General features: G+C 37.4%; 1 protein-coding gene across 9 annotated transcripts in view; it reads right to left on the bottom strand.

The window, feature by feature from the left end:
- GRIA2 (glutamate ionotropic receptor AMPA type subunit 2) overlaps positions 1–17,707 on the bottom strand; it is an 86,790-nt gene that overhangs the window by 25,473 nt on the left and 43,610 nt on the right. For all 9 annotated transcript variants that reach the window (XR_005701002.2, XR_009207898.1, XM_040065173.1 and 6 more), the window contains 2 exons: positions 13,641–13,694; positions 11,281–11,442 (listed from right to left, as the gene is read on the bottom strand). Coding sequence is in view for 7 of the 9 variants with exons in the window: in XM_040065173.1 (XP_039921107.1) it covers positions 11,281–11,442; positions 13,641–13,694 (216 nt within the window). In the remaining 2 variants the exon portion in view is untranslated. The remainder of the gene's footprint in view (positions 1–11,280; positions 11,443–13,640; positions 13,695–17,707) is intronic.

Below are 17,707 nucleotides of genomic sequence, written 5' to 3'. Positions count from 1 at the left end.
AACAGGTGCTATACTTGAGTTCTTACAGAATCACTTGCATTAATTAAACCATGGCAAAGAATACGCACCAAAAAAAAAAAAAAAAAAAAAAAAAAAAAAAGCCCACAAAAAACCCCCTGCAGCCCACAAGTTTACAACTAGGATAGTAAGCTGATAATATAAATTGCCTAAAGATTTTATGCTGTTTGCTATGAAACATGGATTGCATGAATGACAAATGAAAATAATTTTCTCTAAGTAGATGCCTTAATTGCCAAGCAGAGAAAACACAAGGTCCATGTAATTTCCTTCAACTTAAATTTCTATCTTAAGTTTCTATCTTTACTACAGACTGTAGTAAAATATGTAAGCTGCAATTGCGAAGATGAATTTGAAAAGTAAAGACAAAACAAAGTCATCCCAGACTAAGCAGAAGTTACTACAAGTGCTGTCCAAGAAAATCTGGCAAGCCCTTTGTAACTTCAGATGCTTTCCAGTAACTCAGGAGATAGCAGAAACTCTTAGCTAAAAGGACCAGGATTCTGTTTTTCACAATCATTAACTGAATCTTCTGAAGGTGAAATTGCAGAACACTACCCCAGAAGCACAAGATTTTGTTATATTTCAAAGTTGTAAGATATAAGAAAGATAAGTTAGTCAGTTAGACCTGCACTTAACTCAATGCCTGTCCATCTGCTCATGACAAAGCTGAAAGGTATGACTAGACACCTAAAATAATTAAGACAGTAATTTTCCACTTAAGCAGTGGAAAAGAAATAAAAATGTGAAGACATGAATGCAAAAAAAAAAGGGAGAAAAAAAGAAAAAAAGGAAAGTATTCTGAATCACAAGAAGTCATATTCTTTTCCTCTTGACTTGGATATCTGCAATGTCTAAATCTATCCTTGACAGTTTAGCTTGAGTTTGGGTTTCTTCGTCTTGGTCGCTTTTTTTTCTTCTTTTTACAGACAGAGAAGAGAATAAGCATTCTAAGGTGTGACTCATTTGAGGAGTTAGACACCTTCTTGAAAGATGAAATTAGTTGCGCTCTAGATTGCACTCATTTGATCTCCAGTAACTCTTGAGGCTAGGGAGGAATCCAGGGTGATCATCTTAGGCCCAGATGTTTACACTGTAGACACACTAGTAACAATCTGAAACCACTCAGAAGGACTATGAACTAATCATTCATCCCTAACCAAACACAACAGAGTGAAAGACAAACAAAACAACTGGACAATTTTGGCAGGACTCTACCAGCTGTGTTAAAGAATGCAGTGCTGTTGTACAAGACACTAGGGAGACCTCAGCCAGAATGGCAGATCCAGATGCAGCAGCTTTCAAGAAGGCAGAAATCAGCCTGCAACAGGCACAGATGGAGGTTCCTCACCATGTATGGGGGGCTGCTGTTGGATCAGCAGGAGAAGGAATGCTGAGTCACTAAGAGAGGCTAAGAGAAAGCAGGCCGAAAATCTGATACAAATATTTTTCCCCTGGAGAGCGGTGAAATTCTGAGAGAGGAAATATAGGAAACGCCCTTTGTTGCAAGGTAAACACACAAACAAAAAAGAAATGAGACAGAAAGTCACTTGTCAAGAACTTGTACTTCCAGTGTAGTCAAACTGATGCAACATCGGACACCCATTTCTTAAGGGTCTTTAATGTAGCTGGGAGTTATTTGGAAACAGACAGTATTACACACACACCTTGGAAAATACCTGAAGGTGGTCTGACAGATAAGAGAGCTAATAGAATATTAGCTAACTGATTGGAAATGGCTATTTCCTTCTGAAGCTCACAGCATCCACCTTGCACAGCATCCAGACAGGATATGGAGTTGGAAAGAGCTACCTCCAACAGAACAAGAGACGTTGTCAAATCTTGTACACATGAGGGTAACTGGAAGTGAAGATGGCCTTTGACTGTGTCCATAATCATGCTTTGTTCTCACTTGCTTTGTGCAGGCATTAGCATGAATGTATGTACACAGCCATTCAAACTGCAAATGGGCCTTTAGCACCCGAGCATCTTCATTACCTACGGCCATGTTTCAAATACTGCGATGTGAGATAGAGCTCAGGGAGCCCAGAAAAGAGTGCAGGGCTCTTCCTCTTTGTTAGGGTGATCTCTTGTGAAAATAGGTGGTCCTAGCAAGAGACTTTCTTCCAGCTGAAAATAACTGCCTATATACAGAGGATATTTGGAAATAACAATTGCAAAAATTTTTATATCTCTGGTTCTGACTAAAAGGGGAAGAGAGATTAATAATATGTAAAATTACCTGATAGTTTAAAAAAATTCATCAGATTGATCTCAGATAGGGTTAGAGACCGAGACATATTTATTTTAATGATTATACTACATTTATTAAATTTTGTTTCCCAAAGTTGTACAGTCACATCAACTTACACTTTGATAACAGCCTTTATTCAAACACAACTGCAGCACTCTGTGCACAGAAAAGCCAAACAAACAGGCATTTTTGCTTTGAAGTGCCATACTGGCAGGAGATACAAAGAGCACCTTACGCAATCTGTCACTTCAGGAAAACTTGCGCTCAGCTCCAAAACTGCTATCCAGAAAATCTGCAGATTTTTTGACATGTTTATGTGTTTTAATTATCTCTTTGCTTGGTTTAAGAAAGGCTGTTTTCTGGGCACACCCAGAACAGCTAGCCCAGTAGCAGGCACTTGCCAAAGCCTAAATCCCTGGAAGTCTTACTCTTATTTGAAAGACAAACTCACATCACATCCAGCAGAGACTGACAACACTGGGGCACTGGACTTCTCCTAATGCTCCCGCTGTAGGATATTTATAGGAGAAAGTGACCTTCTTTCACTCTTTGAAAAACTGAATATAGCCAAGATCACAAGATTTATAAAGCCCATGGTGCTTGGCCTTTCTACCTATTTTATCTACTACTCTAATAGGGATGAGATTCCTGAACTGTAATTCCTCCCCCAAGATTGCTTCCAGTACAGAACCATCTTCTCACTAGAGTCATCAGAGGTGCTAATTCAGCTGAAGAAAAAGACTGCAGGTACCTACCATTTGTTTTGTTATTTTACACTGAGATCAGAGGTTTTGAAATACTGTGGTCTTCCATTACAGAAAATGAAAACCATTTACCTGGATTTGAATTCAAAAAAACTTTACAGAAATAACAAAAATAATTATTTGGATTAGAACACACATCATTTTTATTATAAAAGATGCTATTATATTTTAATCATGCCACTGCTTATGGAAAATATACATACAAAATAAATAAGGTTCTAGAATGATTCGTGTAATCTTACTTCTAACTTAGAATAAACATGCGAAACAGCAATGCCACTAATAATTAAATTTCCTTGAATTCATTGTAAAACAGAAAGAATATAGAACCTTTTAATTTTCACCATATAAATATACAAAACCTTTTCTTCAAGGCTAAGCCAGAGCAAAGTATGTCACTCTTCAGCGTACTAAAAATCATCGAATCTAGCAGCAAAACTGAAGCTTTTGGTCACAGTAGTGAAAACAGACCAGGCAGGAATATCTCACATGATGAAAACAAAATATACAAATAGAAAGGCAAAAGAATTCTGTGAAAAAAATGCGCTCCAGGAAATGGATTTGGAAGAGTTAATGTGAGTGTTTGAAGTGTTGAACTGTGTGTGGAGGTCTTTGCCTTTTTCTTGTGAGTGTGGGTTTTGGCATTTTTTGGTGTTTGTTGGTTTTGGGTTTTTTTTGGTTGGTTTGTTTTTTGGTTTTTGTGTTTGTTTTTTTTTTTTACAGGAGAGGAGAGGGAGAAAAAAACCCCATCAGCAATCCTCCTCAGATATACTGTAGTGTTCTAAGAATTTTAAAAATATTCCATTTAAAACTAATAATAATAATTCAAGTATTAAATTTAAAACAATAGGAAAAAATAAGAAACATTAAAAAACCCTAAACCACAATTCCCCATTTTGATTATCACTCTTCATCTACCCTAATAAGCAACAAGATATCTGTTGTATCAAGATGAAAATTTTCCAAGCGGAATACTAATAGAATTGAATAAGCCATTCTTACCAAGCTGCTGATTTCACCAAGACATAGTTATCGTCAAAGAATAATAAACACTTGGTTTTAACTTTTCTGCCACCCCGTGCAAGGTAATATGGGCAGCTACCTACATTAAATGGTCCTTAATACCAGACCTGCCCCAGAAAAAAACCTGCATGTCTCCTCTCCTTGTTCATTTAAGCATCCCCCAGTGCTTCTTCTCCCGCCTTACACCCCTGACCCAAGAAACTTTCAGTCACAGATGCCTCTCCAGTCCTGAGCTGCAGCACTTTTCTGTGTCTTTCACTCACATTTCAACAGCCTCTTTTCACTTTGCTGACCCTTTTTTCACATGACATCATTCCTCCTACTACTACTATTTTCATCCTTGTCTATGGCTCCCTCTTCTCCTCTTATCCCCATTTCTTCATCAAGCTCTACTGTGAGGCCAGGGTTATGTCTGACCTTGAAGAACACTTGAATCATGAAGGAATAGTAGCTTTTCTTGTTTATATCCACCAAATCCAGATGAATTGCTGGTTGAGAAAAAGCAACACAGAGCTCCTGGGGAAATAGGCAGGAGGAATCCATTGTGCTTTGTTGGCTGAAGATCCTAAAAAATTTGTAATTACTAAGAATAAGTGGATCCAAATTCAAAGAAACATAGCTTCATAGAGGCATCAGGACTTGGCTCTGTAGTTTTCTGAAGTCTGCTTTGGCACAATTCAGCAACTTTTACTCTCAGGACCGAAGGATCTGGGTCAATTGGCCTTTTGCACATCTGAGACAAATCTACAGATATTGCCTCAAACCACCTACTGCTTTCTGGAGTTCCATTCTAACTGAATGTTCCATTCTTTAATTGAGTTCTCTTAAAAAAAAAAAAAAAAAACCAAAACCAAAAACAAAATAACCCAAACCGAACCAACTTATGCTGAAATGAGTGGTTACTTATGCAAAACAGCCTTAAGCTATTAAAAAGAAGCACAAAGTTTAACACTGAAATTTCTTACGCTTACGTTTTTTGTGTTTATTTTTTCAAATAGAGAAGACTGAATACTGGGATTTGAAAGCACAGTGAAACCAGGTAGCTGGAACACCAGCTGCTAGATGCATATTTTTTTATGCCCATGAAACCAAAGTGGAAGAGCTGAAAACAGGCAGAACAATCTCAAAAATCTACAGTTTTATAAGGGTGCTTAAGAAAAAACAGAAGTCCAGGTCAGTTCCTGGTTCAACCTTGTAATAAATACTAAAAAATTATCTATTTAAAAAAATCTTATTTATAAATCATTATGATCTACTTGAATTAAGGCATATTCAATCATATTTTCTATTAAAACTGTAGCAGGTGCAACAGAATGTCCCTTATAATTCTTATTAAAATTCATTGCACTATAAAGTCATTTTCCAACACACTGCAATCATAAGAGGCATGGCCCAAAATGAAGGTATTGTCTACTTCATCAACTGTACACTTTTGCTTTGTCACCTATAGCTAGACAAACTGCCTTCTGAATTTTTAGTGTGAATAATTGTTTTCAGTGTTTTCTTCTTTGCTCACTCTGTTTTCTTCTTTGCTCCTTATTATAAGTGAGTCATCTAAATGTTATTTATTTCTGCAAGGTAAATAATTGCATGCTATGTATTTTTTCTTCTGCATGTTATCTGTATTGCATCCTTGAGGTAAATTAGCACCAGTACAGTTAAACCAGCATCTTTCTGTTAACAAGCATCATTACTCCTGACTGACAGTTTCATAACAATTGCCTAAAAAACTATTTGGCTTTATAAAGAAGAAACCCGAAAATGTGAACCTACTGAAGACAAAATCAGGAGATAAAAACACTCTAGTATTTTGGACCTTAGCTATGCTTTGGTTGGGTGGGGAAAGAGATTATGATGCCAGAAATACAATCATGAAAAGAGAACATCTGAAACATTATGTGCCAGTATAAAATAGTTACACCCATCCAAAATAGCTGCAGTGAGTACCAGGGCTGTTATCAGCTTCCGACACAATGAGATTCTCTATGAGTCTGAGCTGAATTAGGTCTTCAACCAGGCAGCCTCCAATTTTTTTCTGCGTGCTGCACATAGTTTCTGTATATATCATATGCAAGTTGTCTCAGGCACTTCAAGCCTCAGGTTGCTCTTAGAAAAGCTTATCTGGAGTAGGATGGTTTGTAGAATAGACTACTTCAGCTGGACAGACCTACAATGATTATCTACTCCAACTACCTGAACAATTCAGGGCTGACCAGTTCTAAAGTGTGTTTTTAACAGAATTGTCCTCTTAAACAGATAGGCTCAGGGAATTGACCAACTCTCATGGAGGACTGCTCCTGTGTTTGACAAGCCTAAAAAATTGAAAGAAATGTAAATAAATGCTTCCAAAGGTCCACTTTGAACCTGCTCTGAACCACTCTCACACATCCCCTTGTCACTGAACGCCAGGGAGTAGATCTCAGCACTGTCCTCTCCGCTCCCGCTCCTTAGAAAGCTCAAGAGAGCAATGAGATCACTCCTCAGCCTCCTCTTCTCCAGAGGAGACAAGCTCAGAGTCCTTAGCTGTCCCTCAAAGGACAGGCCCACTTGAAGCTTAGTACCTAGATGGGGGCTTGGCTCTGGCTGGACATTAGGTGCCACCAAAGCTTTTGTGTCACTCCCTTCCTCAGAGGGATGGGGAAGAGAAAATATAATGAAAGGTTCATGGGTCGGGATAAGGGCAGGGAGAGATCACTCAGCAATAACCATAACAGGAAGAAGACACTAAGAAAAAGTTTAATTACCAATCAAAGTAGGATAATGAGAAAATAAAAACAAAATCTCCAAACATCTCAACCCACTTCTCGCTTCTTCCTGGGCTCAACTCCACTCACAAATTCTTTATACTCTGTTCTCACAGTGACACAGGGGGACGTGGAAGGGGGTCGCAGTCTGTTCAGCACCCATCTCTGCCACTGATTCCTCTTCCCAGGGTGGACTCCTCACACTCTTCCCCTGTAAGGAAATTTTTTCTCTGGCACCTGGTCCACCTCCTGCCCTGACTGTCTGTAGGGCTGTTCCTCTCATATATTCTCATTCCTCCCTCTGGCTGCTGTTGTGCAGCAGCTTTTTCCTCTTCTAGAATGTCTTGGTTAGTCTTGGAACCACCTGGTACTGGCTTCACTGGACATGGGGGAAACTTCCAGAAGCCTGTCACAAAAGCCACCCCTGTGGTCCCCTTCTACCAAAACCCTGCCACACAAAGGCAATACACCTTATGTCTCACTAGACTTCAGGAGATACAGATTGAGCTTCTTTTGGCAAATAGACCAAAGGCTGTCCCTCAAGAGAATGGGTTAATCAGATTAGCAAACTGGAGCAGTTGGATGTGGATGGATGTGTTGTCCTTCAGTGTTCTTCCACAAGATGAAGAAGCTTGCCTTAAACATAACGGTCTGGGACAATATTAAGGCTCAGAAATCCTAGCATATTTGTAAATAAACAATACTGGATAGAAAGAAAATTGTAACTTGCTATTATTAGGTCTTTATAAAATGAAAATGTCATTTTCTTTTTGCTACTTGACAAAAAATTAGCCAGGATGCTAAACTCTATGTTTCAAGATCTATACATTAGCTCTTCTAGAACTGCATGCATAGACTGCCGACATAACTCCAACCCTTTGTCACAACAGAGATGTTTTAAATTTAATCTGAAGTAAATCAGTTATCAGTGTTACTTTTGAAAGACGTAAAAATATTCTGTAAAAAGTCTGAAAAGCACTCGTTTTAAGCATCCTGCTTAATCTTTAAATCTTGTGCTTTTATCAGCACAGCTACAGTGCAGCAAAAAATGTGATCAGTGTCTTTTCTCATCTTTGTCCTAAGACAGCAATTTTTTATAATTAATATTTTATAAATTGTAAAGACACATTTTTAAGCCAATTTGATACAGGCCTTCTTCTGGGCATCTTGTCTGTGGAAGAGGTTTTTAGCAATGCTCTTCTTTCTTGAAGAACATGTTCCTTTGAAATGTTTGTTTCTTAGAAAGGGTGTCTTTTTTTTTTTTCAGGACTGTACTTGGATGCTGTGATGTGTCTTATCAGCTCAGTTCTAGTCCACTGACTTGCATTTTGTAATGTGAAATGAATACACTTACTTTTGGATTACAAAACAAAGATAATACAACAGAATTTGGTTCACACAAATAAAATGGCTTTGTCTGCAATGATAGAACACTTGCAGTCCCAGAGATAATATTACCTGTTAGGGGCATGTAACCACCTCTCATTTCTATACTGATGATGCAGAGCTTTTGTCTGCCTTCCTATCTTTTTCATACAGAATCTGCAGTGAGAGTTTCCTAGATTCCACAGGACCGGGAGCAAAAGTTCATTTAACAGCACTGGCAATTTGGACAACTACCTCAAAATCAAAAGGGGAGAAAAGTTATTTTTAAGATCACTTAAGGGACAGGTGGGACACCAGTGCATTAACCTGCACAGTAACTTAGATGTTTATACAGTATTCCAAGAAGCAGAGGGTAACAGAGCTAGAATAACAATATAAGAAGGAATGAAAGGCTCACAAAGGACAAGTAAGGAATGCAATTCAGCATGAGTCAGTGCAAAAAATCCTGTATTTAAAAGAAATTATTAAGTGGACAGATATGGTATGAGCCCATCTAAATCAGCTGCAGCACAAGGAAGCAACGCAGAAAAAGATTTGGCTGTTAGCATGTATCCCATGAGAAATACATCTCATTAGTGTCATGGTGCTGAGGAGAGGAAAAAAAAGAAAAAAGAAACTCATACAAAGGAACCCCCTGAAATGAGAACTGTCTGAGATACATGAAGCCATTATTTCCATTCCCTCAGCATAGCACTCAGACGTGTTGCAGCAGCCAGTCTGGCATTTCAAAGTGGCTCCAAAGAGAAAGGTTCCAGAGAAAACTGAAAACAGGATCTGAGAGTAGAAAATTCAAAGGAAAAAGGAATAATTTGGTTTTGCAGGGAGGAAAGCAAGGCAGGAAGGGTGCCAGCCATTTTCAAATACAGAAGGAGGACGAAAAAGCAGAACCCCCTCACAGCCATTAGAAACATATTAAGGAGTAATGGATTAGGTGATATAAAGGCTGATTAAAGTTAGACAAAAGCCAAAACCAAGATCATTTAAGTGCTAAAATAGATGCTTGGAGAAGTTGTGAATTCACTACTCACAGGAACTGCACAGGTTTATCTGATTCTGCCTTCAGGCAAGGAGGACAGACCGGGTGACTGACTGCTCAAAGACTGTTCTTGCCCTGTTTCTATGGTTTCTATGATTCTGCCCTGCCTCTAGCTCCCCCAAGGATGGGAATGAAATGTGACATATCTCTAACCCTACAAGTAATGACGAGCAAAAATGACAAGTAATACGTGTATAAGGGCAAAGAGACAGAAAGCTACACAAAGAAATATAGTTACTGATACAATCAATGTCGCCAAACACTGCGATATACACCCACACCTTCCTCACCATCAATACCTGTAGCATTTGTAAATTGTCTGAAAATCTAACAGGTTTCAATTTCTTGTGTGAGTATCAGTGCAGTCCAATATATATCTTGAGCAAACAAGACAAAAATGAAGAGAGGCTGGCCTTTTAAACTGAATTTAAAATGTGTTCTAAATTAATGAAATTCAGGAAAATAAGTGTTTCAATTACTTTACTTCTCCTATCCACAACAAAATAAACCTCAAAAGCAAAAGATATTTCAAATACTCTCCTTCAGCTCTTTCAGCTTTTAGACTTGAAAGGATTTCTCATGGAAGAAATAAAGGGGATACCTGTGACAGAGGTAGAGATTTTAGTGCTTTAATACCGCATTGCAACTACGTCATGTTGTCTAACACACATGCAATTTCCCGCCCCTGTAAGTAAACCCAGAGGCCTCATAACTGAGTCTCCCCCATTTATTCTTCCATCATTGCTAAAAAACTGCATCTTGGTTTGAGTTCCTCACTACAGTCATGTTTTATGTATTGCCCTATTATTACTACCAGACTATGATTCTGCAACATGAATATGTAGGTCGATTTGAGCACTCAATAATCAGAGAGACAAAAGGATTCTATTAACTCCCCAGAGCCACATCCCTTCTCTTTTTCCTAAATGAAAGCAATACAGATTACATATCCTACACATCTGTAATATAAATGTACCTAAAGATGTGACACAGACTCCTGTTTACTTTTTCAAACATCAAGTAAGAAATTCACTACTTTTGTAATAGATTTTAAACTACAAAAATAACCGCTGAAAAAAAATCATTTTGACTAAGTTTGACAAAACTTGGTCTCATAAAAAAGGATTTTTTTTTTTTAATTAAAATTAAGGTTGTGTGTTCTGAAGGACTTTTCTAGCAGGGAACAACAGTTCTTCCTTCCATGCTGAAACTTCTTATTAATTTCATTATAAATTAAGAACATGCTTCATACTCAAAGTACAGCACAAAATAAGTTATGGCTAGAATATTTGCAATTTTTTTTTTTTTTTTTGTCTTTTAGAGCTATTTAAGAATGTGTTCCTATTAAAATTTATGATTGTATACTTAAAACAAAAACTATCTAGCATTAAAATTGAATTATTCTTTTTAATATCTTGCAGCCACTAATTGATCCTCATGATAGTTAGAGAAAGTTAGAAGGTACTATTATCCTAGTCTCACCCAGAAACAAAACTGAGTTTAAAAAGCTAAACCACTTGCCTGGTGTCACATTGTCATGCAGGCCTGAAATCAGACCACGATTCTGTACATCAGGTGTGGCATTTAATTTTGCAAGTCTTTGTAGGACTTAGGCATCTGTCTCAAGGGCAGACGTCTAACTATTTCTTTGGGATATTACGGTACATCAAAAAAGTGCTGTGCTCCCCAGAAGCATGATTAATATTTGTCTTTAAACATTACAAAATACAAAGAAAGAGAAACATTTCAAAACAGAGGAAGAGAAAAATCAAAAATAGTCAGCAGACCTAGTTAATCTACCATCATATCTAAACCAGTTACCCAACAAGCTGTCAGGCATGGATTTACAGTGACACAAGAAAAAACTCTCTTGAGCATTTTTAAGCATCTTTGCTCAATCAGTCCTGTGACAGAGAATGTTAAAAGTACCCCAGAGAAATACAAAATTGTGTTGGCACTGTTGATTTTCAAGGGCTTTCTCTGTCCCTTGTGTTTTTAGTCCAAACCCTTCATTTTCTGTACTTCTAGCGCAGTTAAAACAAACGTAAGACATACCTTGATTGTACTAGTGTGTGCACCAGGATATTCTTTCTCCTCCAGTGTTGACCAACGTTGTATAAATTTTGACACCAGAGGATCATCATAGTCAACTATCTGAAATCCTGAGACATTAGCTCCTCCAAATTGAATTTTTGACAAATCTCCATCAGTAAATCCCTGAGCACAGAAAAAATTATATCTGTTATTTTAATAGTTTTGGCAGTTCTCTCAATAGTGTATAAAAAGAAAGAGTTACCGTATGACCTCTACTGCAGAAGAATAAGCCAACGTTTTCCTCCAACTGGATCCAACCTAAATCCTGGGCTGCCAGCATTAAGTCATCAGCTCCATCAGCCAGCAACACCTCTTGCTGCCCACTAGACAAACTCCTCTATAGAGCAAGGGCTGAGTGGACCTGTCCTTGTCATCCTAACTTCCTAAACATCACTTAAATGAGAAAGGAAACACTGACCATGTGTAATAGACAAGCAAGTTTTAGGCAGGAATACTTACAGCTACAGCTGCATCCTCTTTTTTAGGAGCTCTAAAGCATGTGGAAAGACTTACCATCTCCACTGCCTCCTCCCTCTGACATAGAGAACTACTTCTCACTCTTACAAACAGTTCTGCTCTGTTTTCTGTGTCTGGTGATTTAACGTCACTTATATAACCACACAAATGCATTTACATGAAATAACGATGTCAGGCACTTCATTATAAATGGATGTTGTGAGTGAATACAAAAAGAAGCAGCAGCTTAAAACCACACTACCATAAGTTGCTACAATTGCTACACTAGATGCTCTTTAATTATTGTGTATTAATGATCCTCATGTGTTGTTGCCTGTTAATACAGACACTTCTACATGGATCATGTAACTTGACAGTTGAACAGGAACATTCATTGTATATTCAAACCTCTTCTCCATCTATCAGCATCTTTTTATTCTCAAAAGAGATCCGTTTCTTGAATGACTGATCAGACTGGGGGAAAATATTACTACAGTGCATAAAGAAGAAAGCAGGTGGATCCAGTGAAGATATGATTCAAATGCTAGATAAGATTCCTTTCTGACAGAGAAAAAAATTTTTTAAAATCACTACCATAAACACTTTATATATAATATTAAACAGCTTTAAAACACAAGATTCAGTAATTTTTAGATCTTATGGGCACATTTTCTGAAATTTCCCTTACGACTCAAAATACTGTTTATCCAACATTTGCAATGCAAACCACAGATGTCTAACAGGTACTTTTTTTCATATTTTGTAAGACTTTTATGCCTGCTTCATGAATATCAGCACCTCAACTTCTTTATCCAACAAATTAGTTATTAAGGTATAATAATAAAACTCCAGCATTCCGCTTTTAAAGATAAAGCATCAGAGTTCTTCACACCATGGCACCCACATGACTCTTCAGAGCACTGCGCGCCTGGAGGGACAAGAGTTCTCATCAAAGGCTGGGAGAGGACAGGGGTTATGCCTCAGGTGCCCGAGACACACCATGGTCCTTCTGTTCCCTCAGGCTCCTCAAAGGACTATGGAAGACAGTGTCAATTGGGGCACTCTGGGCCCTGCTGGAATTTCTATCAAACACTATCACAGTTCAAGAATAAAGGATGGAAAAAATGGCTTGGTGGCACTCGCATTATACAACCCTCAAAACCCTTTTCTTGAACAGGATAATCGAGATTTGAGCATGCAGAATTTGCTTTGTCTATTACAAAAAACCAACTGGATTAGCTCCCCTAGCTTCAGTAAGTGTTTATAGACTTCAGTATCAGTAAAATGGCTCTTCACCTTTAGACACAATTTCAAAAAAAAATTACCTTGACAGAATTTAGTGGGTTTTCTGAACTTTCCCTGCAGGAACACTATTAGCTATGCTGTCTGATCACCTATGTTCAAGAAAACATTAATTCAAACTGATTATCCAGGCTGAGAGATGAAATGTAGAAATCTGAGACTCACTCATCTGGCATAATGAAAAATGAAAACCATGATTCTTAAGTAGTTTAAAAGTTGTGAGAGAGAAATCATCACCTTGCTGAATGCTATGATGCAGAAAGTAATTTTTCTATTTTACATACCCTATTTTTCTAAAGTATATAGAAAGTATCTAGAAAAAGAGAAGTTCCACTGTGGTTGCTGAGCAACCTTCATTCTTATTGATGGGAATATGACAAACCCTGAAAAAACTCAGCCAATAAACAAACACAATCGCAACACATACATTCATTTAGCAAGGATAAAGACATTTAGCTCTTTTTCTGTTTTCTAAAATGTATTTGAAATAAAATAAGAGTAGATTTGCTTCCATAAACAGTCAAATGAGTAATACAGGTATTTTGAATACTAAGAATGCTTACCAGATTTGCAATGATATAGTGGTATCCTTTAACATGTTTACCAATTGTGATAACCTGTAAAAAAGAAGAAATACCTCCGTAATGGAGAATGCTCACTTGGTATACAAAGACTCGAAAGGCACAAAATGCAGTATGATGTAAAAGCTAGTTAAGAGCTTTATAGTACACAATACTGAGTTTGGGTGATGCTTTATCCTTTATTTTACCTAATGCACCGCTGAACATACACTTTGCTGGTAGAAATTAGCCACATAGAAGTTCAGGTCCCAAGAGGGAGAGTCCCTCCAGACACAGGAGCTGGATGCTAATTACTATGCTGTGTATTAAAGGCACAGCCCAGCCAGGAGGGAGCTGGCATCATGCATTAGAAACACTGTGTCTCACAGGCTCCTGCTAGATTCTGCCCATTGACATTAATGAATTTTGAGGGAGCCTTGTAAAGTTCAAATTGTTCATTGCCCTAAGTCTTCTTCATAATGTCCCTCAAAGCCAGCTGGTGCCTTCTCAACAGTCCCTGCTGGCAGACCTGTAGCATGGATTCTTCTCCCAAATAATCCTAATTAGGTCTATGTCTGCATGGGGAAGTTTGCATTTGGAAACTAAGCACTTCTCCAGAGGAAGGATGTGCAAGATTAGAGAAGTCTAGAGGTTTATTCCATCTTTTGAAAAATGAGAACAATGAACGTAAATTAAGAGAGAATGACTAATTTGTTTCCTCATTTAACATATAACTAAAATATTCGGACTAGGTATCCTGAAACTTGTATCAGGGCACTAGTGAACAACATTCCACATACTTGGTTTAATGAAGTTACAGAAATGTAATTGAAAGCAGTTTTAACACTGAGTTTACATTATTAGAGTTTGAGACTGAGAGGGAATCACATTATGTAGACCATGAAAATAATGAAATTGTTCCTCTTTTGAGGTCAATATATATATATATATGATATATGAACTTAAGTATTCCAAAACAATTACTTTGATCAGACTACTTAAAGCATTTTTTTAAAAATTTATTAAGAGGTTTAACAACTATTTTTAGATGTATTTCTTATGTAACTGCTGCTTCCAAGGAAATTTCAGTTAGCTCAAATAGATTAGTTCTTCTGTATGAAATATTTCTTCATCATTGGTATCTGAGAAGACAACCAGCAGCTGCAAGCCTTTGGATCAATGCCCAGCAACTCTGCTCTAGCTGCCACTGGGTACTCTTTTATTAACCCAGCTTGGTAAAACTTCCCACTGGTCCATGGATGCTGCCAGTTAAAACTGAGAAAATTCAGTGGTAGCACCAAGAGCCATGATGAAGGAGCTGTGCACACAAAAGCTATTCAGCAGTTTAGAAGATCTTCTCTAGAGGGGATCGACAAGTAGTGGCAGTAATTACACTGTTGCCCAAAGGGTGTTATCAGGGTGAAATGAGATTCTGAAAAAGAAGCTGCCTGAGAATAGACAGAAGCTATATAATGAAGAGAAAGGTAACACAGACCTGCCAGATCAGAGAACAGGAATATAAACTAGTCTAAGGAGAGCTGGGGAACTGAAATATTTTTCAACTTACATGAATTGTTGAAATCTGGAAGACAAACTATAACATGAGACAAAAACCAAGAATGATGAAGCGACTTTGCCAATACATTTTTTGGCTATACAAAGACCCAAGGGCTACAAAGTGTTACTGAGTGAACCTAAGGCTGTCAGCTCAGCTTAAAATATTTGCAGGATAAATCAGAGCACTGAAATGAAAGATTTGTTCAACAATAGAAAGCAAGGAAGAAAGTGAAGAAGTTGTTCCTTTATGTATCAAGCATGCAAATAGTACTTTGATATTCAAGGAAAAACTGGTTAACAGAAAGCCTGTTGTGTTTCTTGCAGTAAAAAAAAAACCAAACCAACAGAAAAAGGGATAGTGATATGATGTGTCTACTTCAGGCATCCTCATGAAATGGAGGAAATTTCTGAGGGTTTTTTTTCAGGGCAGGAATTAAAATGATTTTTCAAAAAATAAATCTGGTAGCAAAGCAAGACCTAAAGTATACTGCTATTAGAAAAGAGTATCAGAAGAACACACTCAAAGGATGCTCACAGGCCAAGAAATCCATTGTTCACCAGATCATTTTGAGAGATGGAGAAAATTAACAGGGAATCAATGATTTAGATGTTCTTGTGGGGTATTTGAGAAATTAAAAGTGGGTTTACCTTTAAATGTAAGGAAGTTACTGAGTGCAAGGATAAGGCTAGTGTAAGGGCTGAAGAGAGACCAAAGTCCAGAAACAACTAGGCTACCTAGAGAAGGGAATTCCAAGACTAAACCCATAAGGGACAGATGAGAACAGCTTAAGAGAACATATTCTGAGGCATAGCAGTAAACTATTTAGAGGATAACAATGGAGTAGAGTTATATCAACTGACCTGTGAGGCTGATTCAGTTATCTGGGATTCTTCAGTGACTTACAAATCAAAACAGCAGAAACAAAAGCTTAGCCATCTGTATGCTTAAGGAGTAGCACAAGTCTGTGGGGATAAGCTGAGAAACTCTAAGCATCTAAAAAAGGAGGAACCTATCAAAGTGCAATTAGGGCAAGAAAAATATCCCAGAACTGAATCAAAATAAGAAGCAGACAAAGACAAAAATAGGCCGATTATGAAACAAAGACTGTAAAAATGAGTGGTAACTGAAGGGTAAAGAGGGTTCTTGTCTATAAAAAGTGGCTAAAAGGTGAATTTGAAGAAAATTACACTCAGCCAAAGTTTCATATCAGAGATTATAATGAATATTACATACTTGTTTTAAAAATAATGTATAGGAATGCAAGATAAACGCTAAAAATAGTCTTGTCAAAATAGAAGTATGTCAAAGCAGTATCTTTCTTTTCTCTGGTCTTTAAATCAGGAAACAGCAGATGTGACATATTTTGAGTCTGAAAAGGTGATTGTTCTGTAGGACATCATTAGAAACTCACAAGAGACATGGACGTGACAAAAAGTCACTGTAAGGTAAGTAAAGAACCATCTGAAAAGCCACGCAGAACCAACTGAAAAGGACCTATAAGGACTCCTTATGTCCAACATTGCTCTACACCGTAAATTTCTTGAAAATGGTAAGTCAGAAAATACGATTTTGAAAAACTGCAGATGATAGAGAGATCACGCTCTCATTGATCAAATGTTCTTGAGAACGGGATCAAATTCAAATTTATCTTGAAAATTAGAAAAAGAGTTTGTGGATATTAATTCCAAATAAGACACACAAACAGAATGTTCTCCTTTAAGGACACTGCTCATTGTCTCAGCTTCTTCAAAATATAATGACCTTCAAAACAAAGACCAAAATAACAAGCCCTTCAAAAAACCTTCAAACAAATACATTCGTACTCTGATGATACATCCCTACTGATGCTGCACAGTCTCACATGATGAAGCTCAAGCCAACAGGGAACTATCCTTACAATTTTCCATTGTGCTCTGCATGCATGAAAAGTAGTAAGGTACAGAACCAGTAAGACCTTCCTAGACACTAGGACTGAAGTGGTGGATTTCAAAGTAATGCAGTAATTTGAATCAGAGCACCGTGATGATGCTGCTAAAAAGAAAATTTAAAAAAAACCCAAACATTTTGGCAAATAATTTGCATGGGTGGAAAGAAGACAGATTTTGCTGTTCTTTTTAAAGCTTGGGAGGCCTTTAGCTATAAAAACAGCGTCCAATTTCAGTTAACATGCTTTAAGAGTGACACAGAACGAAGAGACAAGCAAGGAAAGTACAAATGAAAAAGAGCTTCAAAACACAAATTTCAAAAGGCATTAAATGAGAAAGAAAAGCTGTGAAACAGTCTTCCCAAGACATAAAAGGTTCTCAGAAAATGCATTAGAGGGAGAAAATAACTTCCAGCAGTAAAAAGAACTAATCATTGTACATAACTACCTATAGTGGACCAGATATAATAGTGTATCAACCATGTATAATACAGTATACTACTTAGGTTGTGAAACAGTCTGAACAAGGTATTTTGCAAATTACTGTTTTTATATTAAATAAGCAGGATAGATAGCTATACAGGATCA

This window comes from Hirundo rustica, chromosome 5, assembly GCF_015227805.2.
Source record: "Hirundo rustica isolate bHirRus1 chromosome 5, bHirRus1.pri.v3, whole genome shotgun sequence".
Classification (NCBI taxonomy): Eukaryota; Metazoa; Chordata; class Aves; order Passeriformes; family Hirundinidae; genus Hirundo; species Hirundo rustica.
This window is presented reverse-complemented; position numbering and strand designations above follow the sequence as displayed.